A 22,308-nucleotide genomic window follows, 5' to 3' on the forward strand; every position below is an offset into this window, starting at 1 on the left:
CGCCTCTTATCTCCAAGGGGCCCCTAATAAGATTAGCATTAAAGACTAGCAAACAGGGGGTTGACCTGTTTCACACTGAACCTGTGGCCCACATGCACTTATTTAATTAGTATACTCTAAGTAAACTGTTAAAAACACACATGCACAAACAAAAAGCCGCATGTTCCCCTTATATGCAAAGAATATGTTTTATTGCAAATCAATGTGATCAGACCACATTTACCTTACTAAGCCCCTTACATTTGACAGATCAAAATGTTTGCATTTATGTTATAAGAATATACAATCTCTATAGCTGCTATAGGAATATCAGCTGTAAAGCTATGGTGGTACATTTTAACATATATGTTAACATACAACATATTAAAATGTATCGTAAAAACACACTGACTGTAAAATTCATCAGCCAACCCTAGTGGTTACGGACCATTTATAGGAATAGCATCATTACAAGCTTTCAATAACACAAAGCATTTTCCCCTTTAAAGACATGACTCAAGGATCCATCACGAGAAGTCAAACAGAAGTGATACCAGGTATATGCTACTAATTATGCTAACTGATCAACATTTAAGTATGAGGCAAGTTTTTAAAAAAGAGAAAAATAAAGTGGAGGCTTGGTGATATTGTTTGCTTGGTTCAGTCAGTGTGTAAATGAGGTTGCCAGAGGTCAAAGGTCAAACAGACCAATGTCTGACTTTCTTTAACCTCATCCACCAGATGATGGTCCTCTCCTGCCAGGTCTCCAGGAGCACGAGCCCCCTCCTTGCCCAGTCAGAGGACTGTAGTCTGAAAAACACAGAACAGAATTCAGACTGCTGGTACAAGAAACACACAAGGTTTCTCCTCTGTTCAAAACTGCTAGCCCATCAAACAAGGAACCAAAAAGAACGTACACCTCTGCCATCGAAGTTAGTGCTTAGATAAGCTTTGGGAGTTTCTAACAGAATTAAGGGGGTATAGAAGATATGATATTGATACGAACAACCCTTTGCTCAGTTTTCACTGGTCATAAGAAAAGTCCACAGCTGAAATGCTCATTCCAGTGGTAAAATTCCTCAGGTAGCCTACTGAGACCATAGGAAAATGCTTTTTGAAAATAAAAGACACTAGCACCTCTTAAATATCTTCCCCCACTCAATATTAAAAGCCTGGGCAGCATGGTGGTGCAGTGGTAGGCGCTGCTGCCAGCAGGCAGAAGGTCACGGTTTCAAATATGCCTTTTGGCTGTTGCTTTCCTATGTCTTGCCCAATTACAGCTTGGATAGACTTTAGAACCTGTGACCCTTTATATGATAAGTGGTTGTAACCACTTAATAATAATAATGGATGAATGGATGGATGAGTGCTAAAAGCCTTACTGTCCTGTTAAGCACGTACCATTTCTGCGAAGGGTTTTCTTAGCAGTCTTTGGTTTCAGCACTGTGGTGGATGAGCTGTCCTCTTCAGGTGTCTGCAGTGATAAGCATTATTGAGACACTACAGTGGTTGACTCAGACTGAGATTTCATCGATATGTGTGAGAGTGGTTAGCTTTAGTTAAAATCCTTTAATACATCTGATCAATCCTTATTTTACACTCAAGTAAAAGATGTGGACCAATTTATTGGAACTCCCACAGTTCACTGTATAGCTGTTTAATAAGGCTGAGATTAGAGCTAGAGGGACGAGGGATTCTTTCAAAGAGTTGACATATGCAATATGGAGAGGCCCCCTTTAACTATGAGACACCTGGAGCAATTTATTCATAACGAGTGTGCCCAACAGAGGGCAAAACAGTTTCAATGATGTACCCCTTACTAGTGGTCTACTAAAATAATGCTGACTGTGTATGTAAATGTAAATCAGCATACAGTATTTTATAATGAGTTGTATTTTGGTTATGTTGCTCTGGGTAGCTGTGAGCTGTGTTAAAGATTACATATGTATAGATTATGGTACAGTACAGATAAAGGAGAGAATAGCAAGTAACCACTCACATTTTTTGTATCATATTGTAAAATGTTATCAAACCATGCATCAAACTGAAATGTTAATCAACTGTATGATCACACACCTAGCAATGATGTATGATTTGTTTTAAATTTGTTTTTAGTGAAAGAAATATTTGAAATTAATAAAATGAAGCCCAAAACTGATCAAATGAACTATAGTAGATGACAGATGAAAAGGTTACAGTGATTAAACTTGAAACCAACCTGAGAAAGCTTAGCACTTCCTTTGTAACTCTTGCCCTGTTGCATACTGTCCCATATCTCAATTTTCTGCCTTCTCTTCTCTTCTTCTTGCTGTCAACAAAATCCATGAAATATTCAGTTCAGTTCTGATTTCATCAGCAGATCACAATTTTACCATCAATCTGTTCTATTTCACATTTGCACCTGTTCCTGTTTTTCTTTAATCATGGCTGCTTTGGCATCAAGCTCCTCTTGCATCCTTCTACGAGCTAATTCCATGGCCTCTTGTCTTTTTGCCACCAATGCAGCATCTTTATAAAAGAAAACAGTCAAAAATCACAACATGTTCTTCATTACTAAGCTGATAATAAAAAAGTAATAAGCATCTAATAGTTTACGTAATCTATGAAGAAAAAATGCCCCCAAAAATTTGCCACCATCGTGTTTCTTAGATTTCTCCTTTTTTATGTAGATTACAGATCGTATTTTTAATTTGCATCCAAATTAGTTTTTTAAGCCAGCGGAGCTCTGCCTTCTTAAAAACAAATATTTTTAAAAAAATCAACATCTGAATATCCTGGTTAAGATGAGGCGTAAATCACTAAACTCTGTTTAAAGACTATTTCCAATCTACAATTACTTGTGATCAGACTAGAAAAACATATTTGAATGTTGTCACAGGAACTTATTTGTATTTTGTAGCTTAGAAGAATAAAATGCTTTTTAATCTGTCAACCTTTTAGGCAGCAAAAAAGGTTTTTCATGTTGATAGTGTTAATCCCTACTGTAGTCATTTTTATATAAATATAACATTTTATTTGTTTTTAATTTGTAGTAATAACAAAACCTATTCTTTCAATCAAGATCAACATTTTCCCAGTAAACAACATATTAAAAGAGACTCATATTTTACTGGTCTGCATTTGGCTTGTTGACTCTGTATAAAATATATAAAATAATGCTAATGTATATGCTTGTGCTGACCTTGCAATGCTGTGTATGATCTCCAGCGAGATATCCTCTTGCTCAGGTGTTCGATGAGCAGGTAGACCAGCACACTCAAAATCAGAAGGTACCACCCATACTGGGCCAGGATCTCTCCTACTGCAGAGACAGGAACAAACATCATGTCAGATATTTTGTTTAAAGGACACTCTCAACTTTTAGTTACTTAAGACTGTACAGGAATAAGATAAAATCAGATTTCTCACAACAGGGTTCAAAACTGTAGTTCAACTTATAACCTTATATTAAAGTATGTACCTAAGTATAATTTTGAGGTAATTACACTTTACTTTTGCACTTCTTTTATGTAACCCATAATCCATGTTGATTCAAAGAACAGTACTGTACTCTTTACTACACTACATATATCAGACAGCTTAAGCAACTTTTCAGATGCAAATTCTTAAGACAAAATGTGAGCAACTAATAAATGCTGTTGTAAATAACACAATAATAAATAAAGTTGTCGTTACATAAAGTGGTCAAAATTAGCTCCAAGTCCACACCAAGTATCATAGTATGACTAATATTTGTCCTTAGTTTATAATTATCACAACACAAATGTTTCTTTGCTAGTTTGCAATTTACAGCACAAATGTAGTGGAGTGGAGTGGAGACATAGGCAGTGCAAAAATGAATGCTTCTGAATAGAGGAAATCAGACTAAATTGGGTTTTGAAGTAGTTCTCTTTGAATTTGTACATTAAAACAAACTCAAAAACATTTTAGATTTCTGCTAAAACTTTGAGACACATTTGAAGCATTGTTTTTGCACATTGGGCCTTTAATTTGTGTACATTTGCCAGCTGCCTCACTTTTATTTTGACAAGCATAACTTTTATAGACTAAGAAGAGCACATACAAGACAGACGAATCGTTGAGGTAAAGTGGACCCTTCATGAGAAAGAGAATAGATTGGAATGCTGCCACCCGTCTCACTGTAAGTAGTGTTCGTTGTTTGATCACGTAACAGTTAGTGTTACTTCATAGACTGCAAACCTGAAATGCACATCAACAATAGAAACATCCATCTATTATCTGTCAACGTTTGTCCTATTTGTGTCGCGGCGGGGAAGGAGCATAAGACAACTGTCAACAATAGAAACAACTTTACAATGTAAAAAAAAGTTTTTGTATTTATACATTAAGACTATTTCACAATTCCAACATGTCAGACACAGTATTACTGACAACAATACCATCAGTGTCATGTTGAGAGGAGACGTCAATTTCATAATGTAACGAAACGCCATCAAAAGTAAATGTCATGGTAATGGTGATGTGGCTGCAAGCGTTAAACAAATTTAGCAGCAACCGTTGTACAAACCAGATTCCAAAAAAGTTGGCACACGAATTGTAAATAAAAAAGGAATGCAATCATTTACAAATCTCATAAACTTAGATTTTATTCACAATAGAATATAGATAACATATCAAATGTTGAAAGTGAGAAATTTTGAAATGTCTTGCCAAATATTGGCTCATTTTGGAGAGCTACACATTCCAAACAAGTTGGGACAGGTAGCAATAAGAGGCTGGAAAAGTTAAATGTGCACATGAGGAGCAGCTGGAGGAGCAATTTGCACCTTATTAGGTCAACTGGCATCATGACTGGGTACAAAGAGCCTCTCAGAGTGGCAGTGTCTCTCAGAAGTCAAGATGGGCAGACGATCACCAAGTCCCCCAATGCTGCGGAGTTAAACAGTGGAGCAAAGAGTTTGAAGTTATCATCATCTACAGTGCATAATATCATCCAAAGATTCCGAGAATCTGGAACAATCTCTGTGCCGGAAAACCATATAGGATTCCCGTGACTTCCGGCCCCTTAGACGGCACTGCATCACATACAGGAATGCTACTGTTACTGAAATCACCACATGGGCTTTACTTCCAGAAAACATTGTCGGTGAACGCGGTGCCATTTGCTGTTGCCGGCTAAATCTCTATAGGTCAAAAAGAAGCCATATGTAAACATGATCCAGAAGCGCAGGCGTTTCCTCTAAACACAATTTTTAAAACACATAATGCTAAACACAATTTTTAAAACACATAATGCTGTCTATTCGCATGCTATAGTGTATTAAGGAACGTATCATGTTACCAAACTGGCTGACGTGCCCCAGATCCGAGTTTTTCAGTGGTGTGTTCTCCTTCTGATAAGGAACTCGATTAACATCCATTTCCGACCAAACACTAGCTAGTTGAGCTCGTAGCTAACGTTAATTCTCTCTCCGGTACCGAGAGGCAGCAGCAAAGTTCACTGTTATGGGTCTCGGGTTTGTAGCTACTTCCTGTGTTTCCCACAGCAGAAGGAACTAAACTCGGAGCAGCTTCAGCAGCATGTGACGCGTCAGCTCATCGTTTCGTGGATGTTTTTGAATTAGTGATGGGCGGATCGATACCAAAATATCGATATTTCGATCTTGACGGCCAATTTTTAAATATCGATTCTCAAGTTAAAATATCGATATTTTCTGTTTATTTATTCATATTTTCTCTGCAGTCATATGCGAATGTTTTCTGCTCCTTCTACATCAATTTATATATTATTTGTGATGCACCGCATAGGAACTACTTTTCCTTCCGCCGATCCGCCCCATGATCCACAATCTTCAACTAAACTTCTTCGACACGTGCTCGGCCGGCTGGCGGCTCCGCCTCCAAACACAGGCAGCATTTCGGAACGAAATGTATCATTTTTATTCACGGACTATTTCGCTACGAACGTTCTGTTTCAAGAGAATTGTAGAAATAGGCAAAGTGTGTCTAATCCATAATTGGTTTTAAACAAAGGGAAGGAAATACAGATGGGTATATAAGACATACATGTAGATGTTTGCGAGTCATGGATATCAAGTGACATTAACTGTTCACCTGATAAAGAAAGTGTCATGCTGTTGTCATGGAGATAAGTCAGAACGTTAATTTAAAATAATGAAAATGTTAAAAATGCCAATAGGTTGAACAATGATTTTGCTGTCGTTTTAATGTTTTTAATTATTCCCTGTAAGGGCTCACGTGATTAGATGATATCGGATCGGATCGATATCGATACTAGCCAAGGTATTACTTGGTATCGGATCGAATCTGAAATCACTGGTATCGCCCATCACTATTTAGAATTGGATACCAACTCAAAGATGGCCTCCGGTGACTTCAATAACAAAGTGATCGCCTACCGCTTACATCTGGTGTGTTTTGGGAGAACTGTATTCCGGATTACAAGATGGTGCCCAATTCATCCTTTTTTTTTTAAATCGAAACTTTATTGAAACCTTTGACGAAACTCTAGTTTCACTAAGTTTATCTTAATTCCCTTAATTGCATCCACGTGACCCTCGCTTGTTTCTCTCCTTACATCTTAGTCCCTCATTTGAACAGTCATCTGCAGCAATGTCTGTTTCTGATCATGGAAGCTCAGCTGTGTATAAATAAAGTTCTTAATGGCTCTCAGTTACTTCTGCGGTTAACACAGATCCGCGACTTTAACAAATAGGTGGAGCTAAAAATAACTAAATAAAAGCTATTGCAGCATATGACCAATAGGTTTCCAACAAAGGGGGGTGTCGCTTACCTGTTCTCAACATCAATCCTCCATCCTTAGAGCAAAATATGGGATTTGGGATGTGAGGAATGAAACATATTCAATCAGAAATCCATGATCGAGGATTGAGGAAGGACCATTAAGGGAAATAGGATCGACGCTCTTTCGCACCCTGAGTCCTACTGAACTTTAATGTGAGAATTAAAAAATGAAGTTTAATGTAAAATCTGTCTCTCAAAGTTAATTTATCAGTAAACTTAAGTAATGGTCCAGTATAGTTCCCCAAGCACACGTTATAGTACTGACAAGTATTTATTGTTAAGATTAGTAACTATATGATTCTTTTTTCTTAGCCAGTTTAATAATAAGAACCTGAATAGTACACTTTTAATTTTCATTAGTTCTTCACATACTTCAAATACAACTGTAATTTTGTTTGTTTGTCTGTTTTGTTTGCCAGGCAGAAACGTAATAATGTGACCAAAAGAAAATATAAAGCACTTTTCATCCCTCACTTTAAAGGATGACTTTTAAAGTGACTGTTACAAGAGTCATCAGGTCATTGTGGGAACACAAACTTTCATCTGTTCTGGATTGTCTTATCCTAATTTTCTGTACCTGAAATTTTCTCCCAATTTTCCTTTCAATCCAGATCAACATACTATGTTCAACCCATTTCTGGAATTCATTTATTGTATAAAGTCTGACATTCCACAAGTTGGTCTTCATTGGTCTACGAGAGGGGACTCCCACTGACTGTCCTCATACTTATCACAGTTTCAAACTGTTAGCACATAATTGATGACTCACAACTTAAAAGAAATATGGCTGTTTGCCTTCCAGGAATGGGAAGTAGGCTGCTGTGGAGACAGACACAGACAGGGCCTTGTATTCATGAGCAGGGCTAAGCTGTTGAGGTCACTGCTGGCAGCCTGAATCTCACACTTGCTAAAAATGTCAAATTTATAAACAGACTTAATTTAGATAAACTAACCACATATTATTATTCTCAATGGGGATTTTCACGTATGAAAAAATAGCTTCACCTTCTACTTAATGTACCAGTCCTAGAACAAAAATTACAACAACTGAGCCTCCTCTCTGCTCTGCATTGCCTCAGTATCAGACCAATCTTCTTGGATGAGAGAGAGACATCTACAGCTCAGACCAAAGTTCTCGTCGTCCCAGCCAGACCTTCAACCCAACACAACATTAGCTTCAACACTGGACCTGCAGTGATTGACCCCACTAAGTCGGCCAGAAATCTGGGGGTCATCATTGCCGACCAACTGAACTTTACGGAATCTCTAAGAACCTGAATAGTCTCTAAGACATGCGGATTTGCCTTCTACAACAACAGAAAGATCAGGCCCTACCTTACGGAATATACAAACCAGCTCATTGTGCAAGGCACTGGTTATGTCATGTAAATGTTCTGCACAGTTCAAGTGCAATTTAACGTCACTTACGGTAAAAATGTTTATTATTATTGTGTGTCAGGTGGTTGCATGTATTTTTATGTGGATACTTTATGCTTGGTGGTCTCTCAAATAAATATAGGTTAGTAAAGTTAAGCTACATTTATGTCTAAAAAATATTTCACAAGATTCCAAATAATGGACATTAGTTTCATGCAGACAAAGAAATTTTGCTTGTCGGTTCCCTTGCCTTAGTTTTTGTGGTGGTTGCCAAGGTAGGTGTATGCTTCATGTGAGTGGATGCAAGACATCTCTAGATGAACGTCTTCCTCTCTATCTTAAATTCTTGCAACATCATCAGTCTTCTGTCAAACTGTAGTATTTGCCTCTGGGTTTACAAAATCTATAAATGATCACTATAAGACAGAGGGGAAAGCCTCCACTGAACCCTCCAGCTCTTCCTCCTCCACAGTGGTCCTACGATCAATATCAGCCTAGACGAAGCTTCAACTTTATTTCAACTTTATTTATAGCATCAATTCACAACAATGTATATATCTATAGGCACTTTACATAATAATGTCAGGACTATTCAGATATGTAGAGGAACAACAAATCCCCCTTGAGCAAGGGGGATCTCCACCCCCTTGAGGTGGAGAGGAAAAACTTCCTTTAACCGAAGAAACCTCCAGCAGAACCAGGCTCAGGGTGGGCGGCCATATGTCTTGACCAGTTGGGGTGAGTTAAAAGTGGAGTGGAATTAGGCATGTTGGTAGAACCAGTAGCTGCACACTGCCGACCCCAGCTCCCAAGCCAGGGACACCTGGAGAAAGGGAGACGGAAAGGAAGAAAGACAAGTAGTGGAGAAAGAAGACAAAGTTAATTTCATACAGTGGTGAAACGTATGAATGCGGGGAAAGATGAAAGGGAAGAGGGGACAAAAGGAGCTCAGAGCATCGAGTGGGTGGGTACCCATTCTCTGCCTCCCATTCCACCTTTGGGAACCACATGTAGGCCTGAATTCTGAGATCGAAGTGGTCTCTTGGGATTTTATGATTTAGATACGAGTGAGATTGACCTTAAGAGCTGCAATTGTAAGGAGGTGATTTTTAACTTTTATTGTAGATTTTATGGGAAGCAGATGGACAGAAGCTAATGAGCTTTTATTCCTCCATCATCTGAACTTCATACTGATATTCAGCCACAGAAAGCCCATATATCTAGTTGTTGGTTCAATCCCCGGCTCCTCCGGTCACATGTCGAAGTGTCCTTGAGCAAGACACTGAACCCCAACTTAGTGGCTCCCGGTGAGTGTTGGCCAGCTGCATAGCAGCTCCCCCATCAGTGTATGAGTGTGTGTGATTGTTAGTGTGAATGGGTAAATAAGAAGCAGTGTAAAGCGCTTTGAGTACTTGAGTGTAGAAAAGCACTGTATAAGTGCAGAACATTTACCATTCTGCCTTATATGTCAGGCGTCATTAGCGCATTTCAAAGCTTCAAATCTTCGGCGCCACTTCAGCTCACTCCATGCTAACATCGACCAGGAATTTCCAAAAGGGACTTCGCATGCAAAAGTTGGTCACTTTGAAAAGTCAGGCAGAAAAGCAGATATAGTTTTTCAAAAAATTTACGAAGCACTCAGAGACTGTAACGCTTGCATCGTATCAACTGGCTTGGAACATTGCACGGGCTAAAAAGCCATACAATGAGGGGGAGTTTGTTAAAAAATGCCTCAGTGACGTTGTTGAAATCTTGTCTCCTGAAAACAACAAACTAAAATAAATGGTATCAGACATTCAACTGTCCGGCCACACTGGAACACAGAATATCGGACATTAACACGGCTATTGAATCAGAGTTTCACTCTGACCTTCAAGCATGTGAGTGTTTTAGTGTCGCATTGGATGAGAGTTGTGACATACGTGACAAGACTCAGTTGGCAATATTTGCACGGTTTGTGTCAAACGATTGTGTGATCAAAGAATAACTCCTTGATATTGTGCCATTAAAAGACAGAACCCGTGGCATAGATGTGAAAGAAACAATGATGGTTTCATTTGCGAAAGCACATTTGCCCCCACTGAAACCAACTGCAATAGCCACGGATGGAGCGCGAGCCATGATTGGATCTGTAAACGGGCTTGTGGGGCTGTGCAAAGCTGACCAAACTTTTCCCGACTTTTGGAATTTCCACTGCATCATCCACAGGGAGCAACTCGTGTCTAAATCGCCTGTGATGGAAATCGTCAATTACATCCGCACACATGCCCTTTTAACCACAGGCAATTCAAAAATCTCATCTCTGAGCTAGGGCCCGGTCCGAGCAAGGGCTTCCAGGTGACCTGCTGCTGCACTGCACTGTGAGGTGGCAGTCAAAAGTCCAGGTAATCTCTCGCTTCTTTGAGCTTTTGGATGCCCTCAAACTCTTCATTGAAGAGAAGGACAAGGACTATCCCGAGCTCTCGGACCTCGAGTGGATTATGGATCTGGCTTTTTTGGTTGACATGCTGTGCCAGATATGCAACAATGGTTGAAAACCTGCACGAAAGCTTTATGACCCTGTTCCGCGATCTACAACTGAAAAGGCCACAGATTATGCTCCTCGTCGACCCATTTAATGCGGAGACGGACTCTTTGAAAGCCCCGCTAGTCACAGATGAGGCTGTGGCTGAGTTGGAGATGATTGATCTTTGTGAGGAGGACCAACTGAAACCTGCTTTAAGGGAAGGGACCATTGCGTTCTGGAAAAGTGTGCCAATGGAAAAAATACCCTAATATCAAACGGGCTGCGCTTAATTGACAAACCTGGTAACTCACATTACCTTTCTTGGCAACCCAAAGATATGTAACCGAATCAGCTAGTCAGGTAGGCTAGGTATTCTTATGCTAGCTTCTAGCATGGCTATGATGGACATAATGGCTATGATGGATGTAAATTGGCTATTTCAAAGTAAAAGCTAAATATTTCAGGTCTGACTCAACACTTGGAGGGTGCTGCTTGGACCCTGTGTAATTGTTGTAATTGTAAATGTTTATTGCTACAGCCAGAGAGGTTTTTAATGTACTGATTCAGGATTAGGAAGACTTTTTAAAGGCAACATTAATGCCAGTGTTAGCTTCGCTTTGCTCACTCCTGTGCCTTAATCAGCCTCACTCGGCGAACCTGTGGGCTTACTATTTGTGCCGCATTCACCTGCTCCTCCTTGCCAGATCCTCAGCCTGTTTCTCCTGAGCAACAAGTCGCTGTTTGACCTAAGTACTCTGAATTCTGATTATCTCTCGGCGTTATCTGCTCTGCCTGTGGTTTCTGGTTTTTGTGTTTATCTTGTATAGTACTTAGTTTTTGTATTCCTACCCAGTGGCTGTTTCCTGAGGAAGGAAGTTTTGTCACATGGCAGTAAGTGCCATCCCTGTTTGTACCATCTGTTATACCACTAAATAAACTCTTATTGCCTTCCTACTCCATTGTTCTGCTCCTTTCTGTGTCCTACAAATCCCTTCCTGATACTACACAAGGGAAGCACAACAGCTGGAACATATTTCTACACAATGCAGCACCTTGTAGTGTTTCACATGCTGAATAAATACTTGGTTTAAGGAAAGGACAACTGTAAATTAGTAGAATCCTCAGTCTGGGGTAGCTTGTCTTACTTTAAGTCACATTGCAAATCTGCTGCAGCCAATGACTGGTAAAAACATGTAGTGTCAAATGGACCTGAGCTGTCTTCAGACTTAATAACTCAGAGCAAATCCAAAACCAATAACTACTTAATAGTAGTAAACAGTGATCAAAAAGTGAATGTCCAAAGTTCAACAGCAATAATCCTCAAAACTAATAACACTGCATGACTATGGGACTGACTGCACTGACATACACTATTAATTACACTGCAGTTTTGCAGTGATACGTACAATAAGTCAAACGTATCATAGGCTGAACTAAAAATAGCAGCAATTAGCCTGTTTTTACATTCACAGATTGACTGATGTGTAGGCAGCTGGTGGATTTGCACATCTTGTAATCAGCATGTAGCAAACTGTGGTGATTTATAGTATAATATTAGCTTTAACAGCCTAGCTGGCTGGAAGTGTTCTAGTTATTTCTGAAAACCTAAAAGTTTTGCCTGGCACCTATCGCCCACGAGACAAGCACTATTTAACTATATCTAGACAGCGCGTTAAAAACTCAAGAATTAGCATCACACTCCAAGCATCGAGTCAGACCTGAACAATTGAGCAATTACTTTTAAATGGCCAAATTACATCCACATCCAGCATAGGCATGCCAGTAGCTACCATAGGAACCCAGTGAGCAGCCGATTCGGTTACATATCCCTTGGGTTGCTGAGTTAGGAATGTGAGTTACCAGGCTCGCCAATTGAATAGCCGCGTTGGGTAAATGGGTACCTGGCCTTGGAGAGTGACTGGCAGAAACGCTGCCAACCTCTCTGCCCTCTCAGTTACCACTGCCACCCTTAGTCCATGACTAAATAAGTTGCCGGCCTCAACTTCTCAGTAGTCCAGTTTTTGCCACACCAGCTGCACCATTGCCTCCCACTGATCCTACCCTCCCTCTGACATGGTGGCAGAAATCAACTTGCTATCCCAGACTGATGGATAATATATTCAGAGATTTGTCCAAAATCTCTGACTATATTATCCATCAGTCCGGGCCAATAATTTTGCAGCACAAATTCATCATTAGGGAAACTGAATACTGCCACCTAAAAGGTTGTTCTTTTAATCGTTCTTGACAAATGCTTGAAGGAAAACTTCACTGCCTACCATTAAAAAGCATTTCCAACAGCTTGTGGCTCTGGCAAAAATGACTTTTGCATTTATTTGGTTACCTTCAATTCGGTTTTCAACCGAGTTTCCATTCCAGATACAGTATTTGATAGAACAGTTCAAAATTTGCTTGTCACATTTCAGAACACTGTTGGAAGAACATCACCAGCTCATTGGTAAGATTCTTGGATGAAACAGTGAAATTAAGAGTTTAGGAAGAGAGATTTCTCACTCTAACTCATTCCACCATTTCTCACTTATCACTCGAGTGAAATAGAACAATCCTTGTTAGAAAACAAGGTACCACAGATGGCTCAAATTGACGGTTCATTTTGAATATGTGTCACAGCCGTAACTCCGCTCGATGTTGTCCTGGTGAGCATCACCATCTCTTCCCTCCACTCTGCTCTCCCTGTCTCTCCCTCCCCACAGTGCTGCCTAATCAGCCTGTATTCCGTGCACCTGTTACCTCCCTTTCATAAGCCCCAGTCAGCTGACGTCCTCTGCCAGTTTGTCTTATCTCGAGTAACCTGTGAATCCCTAAGGACTCCACCTGGTAATATTGCTCCTGTTAACCTGCTCTGTTTGTGTTGTTAGAGTTTTTTGTTGGCTGAGTTTGGTGACACTTCGCTGTCCTGCCCCAGCAGCAGTCTTCCGAGGACTACTGACACTTTCCGTTCAGTAAGTGACTTTGTACATTTGTTGTTGCATGAGAACACTGTGGAACATATGATTTTGGAGAAGAGGATTTTGCGCAAGCCAGAGGATTAAGAGTTTGAGTTTCCCTCCTCTCTACATTTTGGTTGTTACTTATTACTTATACTGCTTATTTGTTACTTTGAGTTTTTGTTGTTACTTTGTTGGCTTGCTGTGCTTTTTCCCCCCTGGGTTTTTTCCTGGCCGCCTTTAGTTGCCCTGCACCGATTAGGCTTCTCTGCAGCGCTGCTGCTTCTCAACCTGGCGAGTAAGAAGTCTAGTTGTTCCGCAATTATTTCCCAAGTCATACGTTTTTTTTTTTTCACATCTATTTCTTCTTCTCCCTCAGATCACCCTACCGCTTCCCGCCACCTCCTTCACGCACTCCTCTGTGTCCTGCTCCTTTTGGGTCCTACTGATCCATATAACCTGATAATATGTCCAAAATTCCGAACAGGAAATATTGAGTTCTTCAGGATTTTAACCTGACCAAATCTACTTCCTGGGAAAAAAATGAATAAAAAAGCTGATCTGCAGGGATCATCAAGGACTGACTAGAATTCCAAACAAACACAATCTTAAGTAGAATCTATCTAATCAAGAGAAAATAACCTTTAAATTAGTGTGCTCATGTTTAGTTTTTCCTCTGCTTCCTTTAGTGATAATGGCATCTGTAATAAATGTGAGTTTTCTGCAGCTTTGGAAGCGAGGCTTACGGATTTGGAAGCGGGGCTCTGGACCATGGAAAATAATCCAGCTAGTCAGGCCCCAGTAGCTGGTGTGGGCCGACCTAGTATAGCCCCTGTTAGCTGTCCCCCGGCAGTTCCCAAGCAGCCATAGTCAAATGTTTTCCTGGCACCAGAGTTGTGACGTTGAATCATATTTGAAATTCCTGGCTAAAGATAATGCCCGATTACACAAATCAGAGGTTACTAAAATGATTGTTGAATCGGTGTTTAACTTTGCCAAAACAATCTCAGATTCCAAATCTGCCAAATCTGACCAGTGACGACATGTACAGCCGCATGTTGTCATTCAACCACTGGCTGTCTCGGTAGGGTCCAGCAAATGATGTGGTAATTAAGTGGATACCTTCTGCTGGAAGACGCAAAGCTTCAAAGCCGGGGACACCTGCAGAAAGGGACAGAGAGAGGGAGACAGAGAAGGACAAAGACAACTACGGGAGAAAACACACATAGTTAATGTCATACAAAGGTGCAGTTTAAATACAGTTTATTATAAAATTATATGGTTGACAAAGCAGGATGGAGATGTAATAAGTCCTCCGACTCGCTAGGTGGTTCTTAACTTTGGTATGAGAATCCTTACAGTGGATATTCACTTGGTGAAGTCATTCATACAGGTAACTTCAACACATGATGCATACTCGTCTGAGTTCCGCATTAGAGTAGTAGTCAGATAATTACATATCTTGGTAAAAACTTGAACGTGGCATGATCAAACCGTAGACATGACGTGGTAAATCTTCGTTCGTGATAATCTTAATTTCTCATGGTAAATGTTCTGCACTTATATAGCACTTTTCTATTGATACTCGAAACGCTTTACACTGCTTCTTATTCACCCATTCACACTCACAATCACACACACTCAAACACACTCACACACTGATGGGGGAGCTGCTATGCAGCTGGCCAACACTCACCGGGAGCAACTACGTTGGGGTTCAGTGTCTTGCTCAAGGACACTTCGACATGTGACCAGAGGAGCCGGGGATTGAACAAACAACTGTGAGAATGGTGGACAACCGCTCCACCTTCCTGCGCCACAGTCGCCTTAGTCATGCATTAGGTTGGCAACAGGGAGTCACGAGGAAGCATTTACTCACAAAACCTGAGTGGCAGGCAGAGTTAGGTTGATGAAAGTAGCAGAATCACCGTGGTCCGAATTGTAGACAGCGATGATGAACTTGATGCAGGATGGAACGTCACGGTGGGACGATTTGGCAGGTAACTGTGGCAAGATCTGGATTTAAATTCAACAGTTGTAGAAGAGTGGTGAATAATGGTAAAAAAAAGGGCTACAAAGCAAAACTCTAGAACCGGATCAGGACAATTTTGAATTATTGGATTGTTTGGCATTGTTCCACAGTTTTGTGTATTTTCTGTAAATAGTTATACTCCTCACTTTTGCTATATGGTATTGAAGCTGTAGGAGTGAACTGCCATTGTCTTTCTACTGTTTCCTCTTGTTTTCACATTAGGGAGGTGACTGTCTGTTTGGGAAAACATCATTTAGTTTCTTGTTTTGGCCTTGGTTCACCCTGAGTTATAGTGCTTCATGTTTGTATCACATTTTCTTAGTTATAGAAATAACATTTCACACTTAATTTGCAAACATTTGGATTGTGGACTTTGGTTTGGGGACTGGGGAAGGAACAGCCTTATTTATCCTTGTATGTTGCACCCCTACCCCTTAGACAGGGGTTTAACAAAGGCTGCTTTGAGAGACCTTACCACCCCGATTAGTTGAGGCTGCAATAGGTCCCATGGGTTGGTGGAACTTCTTTCAAATACTTTACAAACTGCAGAACATTTCTTAAATAAACATTTGCAGTTATAATTGTTTTGCCTGTATTTATTTGCATTTACTGACTAGGGGTGTGTGTGAGTGGCTGGTTGAGGCATAGCTGTTGATGGGCCCGGTTGTTCTTCATCTGTGTCTTGAACACAACTAAGCCCAAACATCACTGCTGTAAAAAGTTCTCCAGTCCCAGGCCTTTGACAGCTGTCGCATTTTCTTCGACTGCCTTTGATATTTTTTATGGAGCTGGAAGCCTGAGTGGCTTGATATACAGTATCTATATCGAGATATAGATATACATTCATACAGTTTCAAGCAGCAAACATTCTGCTGTTCATGCTTCATCACAAAAGAGGTTGTTCTCCTGCCAGACCATACATCTAAAGTACCAATGCGTGCCACAATGGCTTGGTTATTTGAAAGTGGACACATCAAATCTGCTTTGGAATTTAGCACTAACTGGGTTGTTACCAAAGTAATGTAGGCAATAACAGAGGCCTTTGAGCCAAATGTGTTGAGTGTTTTGATAGTTTGAGGGAAGGGCTATTGTATAGGCTTTTTTTTTTATCTTAATAAAATTATTGAACTCTAGACATCTTGTTAAAGGAAATCAAACTCAGATAAAGGAGCCAGTTAACAGGGACCTATTAAAACAAAAACTAACTAACTAGTCTTTGTACAATAGATTTACTGTACAATAGTTTAAAGTTTAGTTTAGAGTAAAGGCTTTCTCATAACAGACCTATTCCCCAAACAATAATTACAGTATATAGTATATACTAAGAGTACAACAGATGCAGTATTTGCTTTGAGGATGCTGATGGAGAAGTACAGAGAAGGTAATAGGCATTCTGTTGCATTGTGTCTTCATAGATTTAGAGAAAGCGTATGATGGTGCCCAGAGTCTGGAGTGGCAGAGAAGCTGCGAGCTGTAAGACCGTGGTGAGGTGAGCTGTAGGTGTGACAGAGCAGTTCAAGGTGGAGGCGGGTCTGCATCAAGGATCAGCTCTGAGCCCCTTCTTGTCTGCTCTGATGATGGACACACGTTGACAGATGAGGTTAGACAGGAATCTCCATGGACTATGATGTTTGCAGATGACATTGTGATTTGTAGTGGGAGCAGGTGGAGGAAAATCTAGAGAGGTGGAGGTCTGCTCTGGAAAACAGAGGAATGAAGCTTAGCCGCAGCAAGACAGAATACATGTGTGTCAATGAGAGGGACCCAGGTGGAACAGTGAGGTTACAGGGAGCAGAGGTGAAGGAAATTGCAGGACTTTAAGTACTTAGGGTCAACGGTTCAGAGCAACGGTGAGTGTGGAAAAGAGGTGAAGAGGCGAGTGCAGGCAGGTTGGAACGGGTGGAGAAAGTGTCAGGTAAGTTGTGTGAAAAGAGTATCAGCGAGAATGAAAGGAAAGATGTTGAAGATGGTATTGAGGCCAGCGATGTTGTTCGGCTTAGAGACAGTGGCACTGAAGAAAAGACAGGAGGCAGAGCTGGAGGTAGCAGAGCTTAAGATGTTGAAGTTCTCTTTGGTAGTGACGAGGATGCACAGGATCAGGAATGAGGACATCAGAGGGACAGCTCATGTTAGATGTTTTGGAGATAAAGTCAGAGAGGACAGATTGAGGTGGTTTGGACATGTTCAGAGGAGAAACTGTGAATATATTGGTAGAAGGATGCTGAGGTTGGAGCTGCCAGGCAGGAGGTCTAGAGGAAGACCAAAGAGGAGATTTATGGATGTAGTGAGAGAGGACATGAAGTTAGTTGGTGTGAGTGAATAGGATGCAGAGGACAGAGTTAGATGGAGGCACATGATTCACTGTGGCGACTCCTGAAAGGGAACAGCCCAAAGGAAAAGAAGAAGAATGAGACAGAGTACAAAGCTGCGAAGTACGGACTGAGAAAAGCCATCACAGTGGCCAAGAGGCAGTACAGAGAGAACCTGGACAGCTTCTATTCTGACTCTGGGGCGGACGTGGCAAGGCCTGCAGCACATCACAGACTACAGGACCGCCACCAACAACATCACCTCAACAGACAGCCTGCTGGATGACCTCAACACATTCTACACCCCAGCTACACTGCAGGGAGGGGGATCACACACACCTGGACCACCCAACCCCCCTCCCCTTCACCAACCGTCTCAACAACACAAAGCCCTGAGGAAGATCAACCCCCGCAAAGCAGCAGGACCAGACAACATTCCTGGGTGGGCCCTCAAAGCATGTGTCAACGAGCTGGCTGATGTTCTCACCTCCATCTTCAACGTCTCCTTCAGCCAGTGCACCGTTCGTGCTTTAAAACCACGACCATCGTCCCCCTGCCTAAGAAGACTGGTAATAGGACTTCAGCCAGTATCATCACAAACATAGGCACACCAGCCCCATCTGGAAAAGTGCCTGCTGTGAGAGATGAGTTGATGATTTGTGGAATAGCTGGGATTAGAGCGGGTGCAACTGCTTAAAGGAGTGGAAGGGATCGGATCCAGAGCGCAGGTGGTCGGATGATTAGAGAGGAGGAGGGTGGATACGTTATCCTCAGTCAGAGTTGAAAATGATGAGAGCAATGCAGTGTTGGAAGAATATAGCAAGATGTCGTCATCATCTGGAGGAGAGAACTGTGAGCTGATGGCTGCCACCTTCTTAGTAAAGAATTTAGCAAAGTCGTCAGCCGTCAGAGAAGTAGATGGTGGAGGTGGAGGTGGGTAGATGAGTGATTTGAAAGTGGAGAACAGCTTTCTGGTGTCCGTGGTGTTGCTGAGCTTCTCCTGGTAGTATTCAGTCTTTTACTCTCAGTGTCACCGGGGCAAAGATCAAAGCAGATCCTGATACTCAGCAAGGGTAGATAGTCTTGGATTTGCTCCACTTCCTGTCAGCACTCCTGAGCATGGTGCTTTGCTCACAGATCCAGTCAGTGAGCCACAAATTAGAAGCTGAGGGACAAGTGGGTCTCGAAGACATGGGGCAGACACAATTCAAACATGATAAAAGTGTATTGCAGAGGCTGTCCATGGCTGCATCTGTATCGAGGATAGAGAGGTCCTGTGTTGTTGGCAGAGTTTCAGAGACCAGCAAAGGGAATCTGGTTGAGAGACCTGAGGTTACGACAGAATATTACAAGTGTGGTGGGAGAATGCGAAGGTCTAGCGATGAAGACTGTGAGTTGAATTAAGAAATGATCCGATAAATGCAGAGGAGTGACCAAGATGTTGTCTGCTGTGCAATTCCGGGCAAGTATGAGGTTGAGGTTGTTGCCAGCTTTGTGGGTCAGAGGAATAGAGACCAGACTCAGGTCAAACATGTTTAGAAGAGCAAACGCGTCAGCGCCTGTGGTTCTTAACCTCTTCTGTGTGCATGTCTAGCCTGTTTGCTGTTGTGGGATGTGAGTATGTTGTCCAAATAGGAGTCCTCCAAGACTCTGCTTGCCTCAAGTAGTTCAGAAAACCTTTGGAGCCGAGCAGTGTCCTGCATTGCTATCTGTGCTCTGGACCCAGCAGGACGATTGCCAATGTTGACTGAGGAAATAGCATACTGTCATGTCACGTCATTGTCTCTGTCTCTCAAGAGGAACCGACAAAAGGTGCATTTCTGCTCGCCGCTCCAACATCTCATGCACTGTACAGGCAGCATAGCATTGTTGCTCTCTCTTAAGCTGTCTGTCAGTTCTCAGAAAATCGTCCTCTACTCCACTCCTATTGTTAGGAAGAGAATTTGGGTCCTCTATGCAAGGATATATTTCATCCTAGTGTGTATCTTCTCTGACATAATTAAGTCCATCCTTTATAACTTCAAGCTCTTTCTTCTGCTCAAGTCCTCTATTTCTCTCCTGGATGGCAGTTACCACAGCGACAGCCACCACATTTTGGCTCACATGCTGCACCGATGCTGACCCATTTCCATCATTCCAGGAACTCCCATTTGCTGGCAGCTGGATATCTAGTCTCCACCATGGTGTGTCTATCTTGATTTGGCTCTCAAGGTCCTTGGTAGCCTCCCCATACCTAATTGCAGCTGTTCTCATTGATCAAACAAAGTGAGTTTTAGACTTGCTCTCTCACATTTACCTCTTCAAACAAGTCAGGATATGTGCCACCCACAGTCTTGCCAAGAGGTCTCTCCCATAGGACGAGGTCTCAAATAACTTTATCTCTTTCAGGAGCAAACCTTCCTTCTCGATAACTGATGAGAAGATACAGTGCATGTCATTTTCCAACCAAACCAGCCAGGTTATTGCATTGTTAAAAAATCTTACTAACCATGTCTTATGTCACTCTGAAGTGCTATGCTGTCTTTAACCATTCACCTACCTTCCTACAGCTGAGGATAAAGAACCACATTCCTGTTTGGGGGTTGTTAAAAGTACATCTACTCCACATGATGACCTATTTGATACACCTTAATGTACTTCTGTGTATGTTTTGTAGATAGATCTACAATGAGGAGTCTGCCAAATGGATCATCTTGTGTTGCTTATGCCATCTATAGCAACATTGAAATGAACAAGAAGAGTTGTTTGCTCTAACCTATGCTTTCATTCTGGGAGCAGCACAAATCATCACAGTTTACACTGATTTTAAATATGCCTTTAATGTATGTCATAATGTCTATGCATAATGTCTACAGGTAGACTCATTGCTCATAGGATTCACATTATTAATCTTTTAAATGCATGACTGCTTTCTGCATATGTAGCTTTATGTAAATGCTAAGATTGCATGTTTCAATCATCCAGTCTCCTTCGCCTTCTCATTTCTGCAAATGCCCCTTTCTGTCCAGGACAATGTTTTTTCACTTCATGATGTCACTTTGTTTACCAGCAGGTCCTGTTTGTAACAAACACCCTGGAAGAAGAAGGGTTGCACAAAACTTTCTTCAGGAGTCTGGGTGGATCCACAAGGTCTCCCATACGTCCCATAAGTTCTGTAGATCTTGAACTTTTTTGTTAAGGATCAAGGTCCAGAAACTGAATTAAGGCTCTTTGTCATTTTCACTGTTTTGTCTTCTCCTCTACATTTCACAACTTAATGATTCCCCCCTCCCTCCGCTCAAAGGTGTGCCTGCTTTATCTCCTTCATGTCCTTTCCTATCAAGGTGGTAAAGGGATATTCTGTGTTATTTATAACAATCTTTCTGCACTATCTCTCATGACTGGTTTCTTTTTTTTAGAATAAATAATTTGTGCTTAATAACATGCAGTTTGTTCCTCTGGCCTTCAGGTGTCAATGTAATCAAAAATATCAAAAAATCACAAATATTTAGTTTATTTTATGCACAGATTCAATGAGAGAACCTGATTTCTAAGAATTTATTGGAAATAAAAACTCAATAATCAATCAATAATTCTCTTCATTAGGGTTTGCTGTCCCACAGCACCCACAATCTGTGAATCTGTGTCCTTTTTTAAAGTTGACACCTATAATATGTAATATTGCATATAGTTGGATGTCAGTGTTACATAGTCAAAGGTGTGTCGAAATGCTCACTGGACATAATCCACGTACAAAGAATGTACAGTCCCGAACACCATAGCTGGCTAATACTGACAATTTAACATGATCCCAGATCCATTGGTTTATCCAGAGTCATGTTAAGTTTGTTTTCTAGGCAGCAGGATCAGGTTTATTTCTCAACTTCAGTCATTCAAACTGATTGTCTCCACCTAATTGGACAGAATCGAGCATTTTCCTCCATATACCCTGGATGCCGGCAGCCCTCGGTCACCCACCTCTTCCACAACAAACCCAGCATCCTGTTTGGACTCGACTAGAGAGCTCCGTGAAGTTTGGTTTTTGACATTTCTGTAAATAAGTATAAATATAACTCACTGTAAATATTGAGCACAGAGTAGCCACAATAGGAGTGAGAAGCCCTTTTATTTTGCTAATTTTTCTCCTGTTTTGGGGAAGGAGTTCACGTTAGACATCCTGTATTTTATCTTTGTATTGTTTGGTTTGCTTAGGCAAGATAGGGTTGGTGCTAGTTTTTGTTTGTTGTTTTGGGCACTGCTCACATCTTAAGCAAATAAAATTGCTACCATTTGTAACACTTGATCTGTTTTTGCTTGGGAATGGAAATAGCGGTGGAGCATATCTTGTTATGTCTAGGTTTCCCTAGACCAGGGGCATAACACATTTACTAC

General features: G+C 41.2%; 1 protein-coding gene across 2 annotated transcripts; it reads right to left on the reverse strand.

The window, feature by feature from the left end:
- Positions 1–169: 169 nt before the first annotated feature.
- Positions 170–5,538, reverse strand: LOC137109370 (selenoprotein S-like). Of its 2 annotated transcripts, XM_067494918.1 has the most exons (6): positions 5,282–5,535; positions 3,161–3,280; positions 2,381–2,487; positions 2,198–2,287; positions 1,381–1,453; positions 170–789 (listed from the first exon to the last, which is right to left on the reverse strand). In XM_067494918.1, the coding sequence occupies exons 1-6, from the start codon at positions 5,358–5,360 to the stop codon at positions 710–712; spliced, it is 549 nt and encodes a 182-aa protein (XP_067351019.1). In that variant the 5' UTR covers positions 5,361–5,535; the 3' UTR covers positions 170–709. The 2 variants fall into 2 exon arrangements, with proteins under 2 accessions (XP_067351019.1, XP_067351021.1); XM_067494920.1 differs by lacking the exon at positions 1,381–1,453 and having other exon boundaries at positions 5,282–5,538.
- Positions 5,539–22,308: the final 16,770 nt, after the last annotated feature.

This window comes from Channa argus, chromosome 2, assembly GCF_033026475.1.
Source record: "Channa argus isolate prfri chromosome 2, Channa argus male v1.0, whole genome shotgun sequence".
NCBI classification, from domain to species: Eukaryota; Metazoa; Chordata; class Actinopteri; order Anabantiformes; family Channidae; genus Channa; species Channa argus.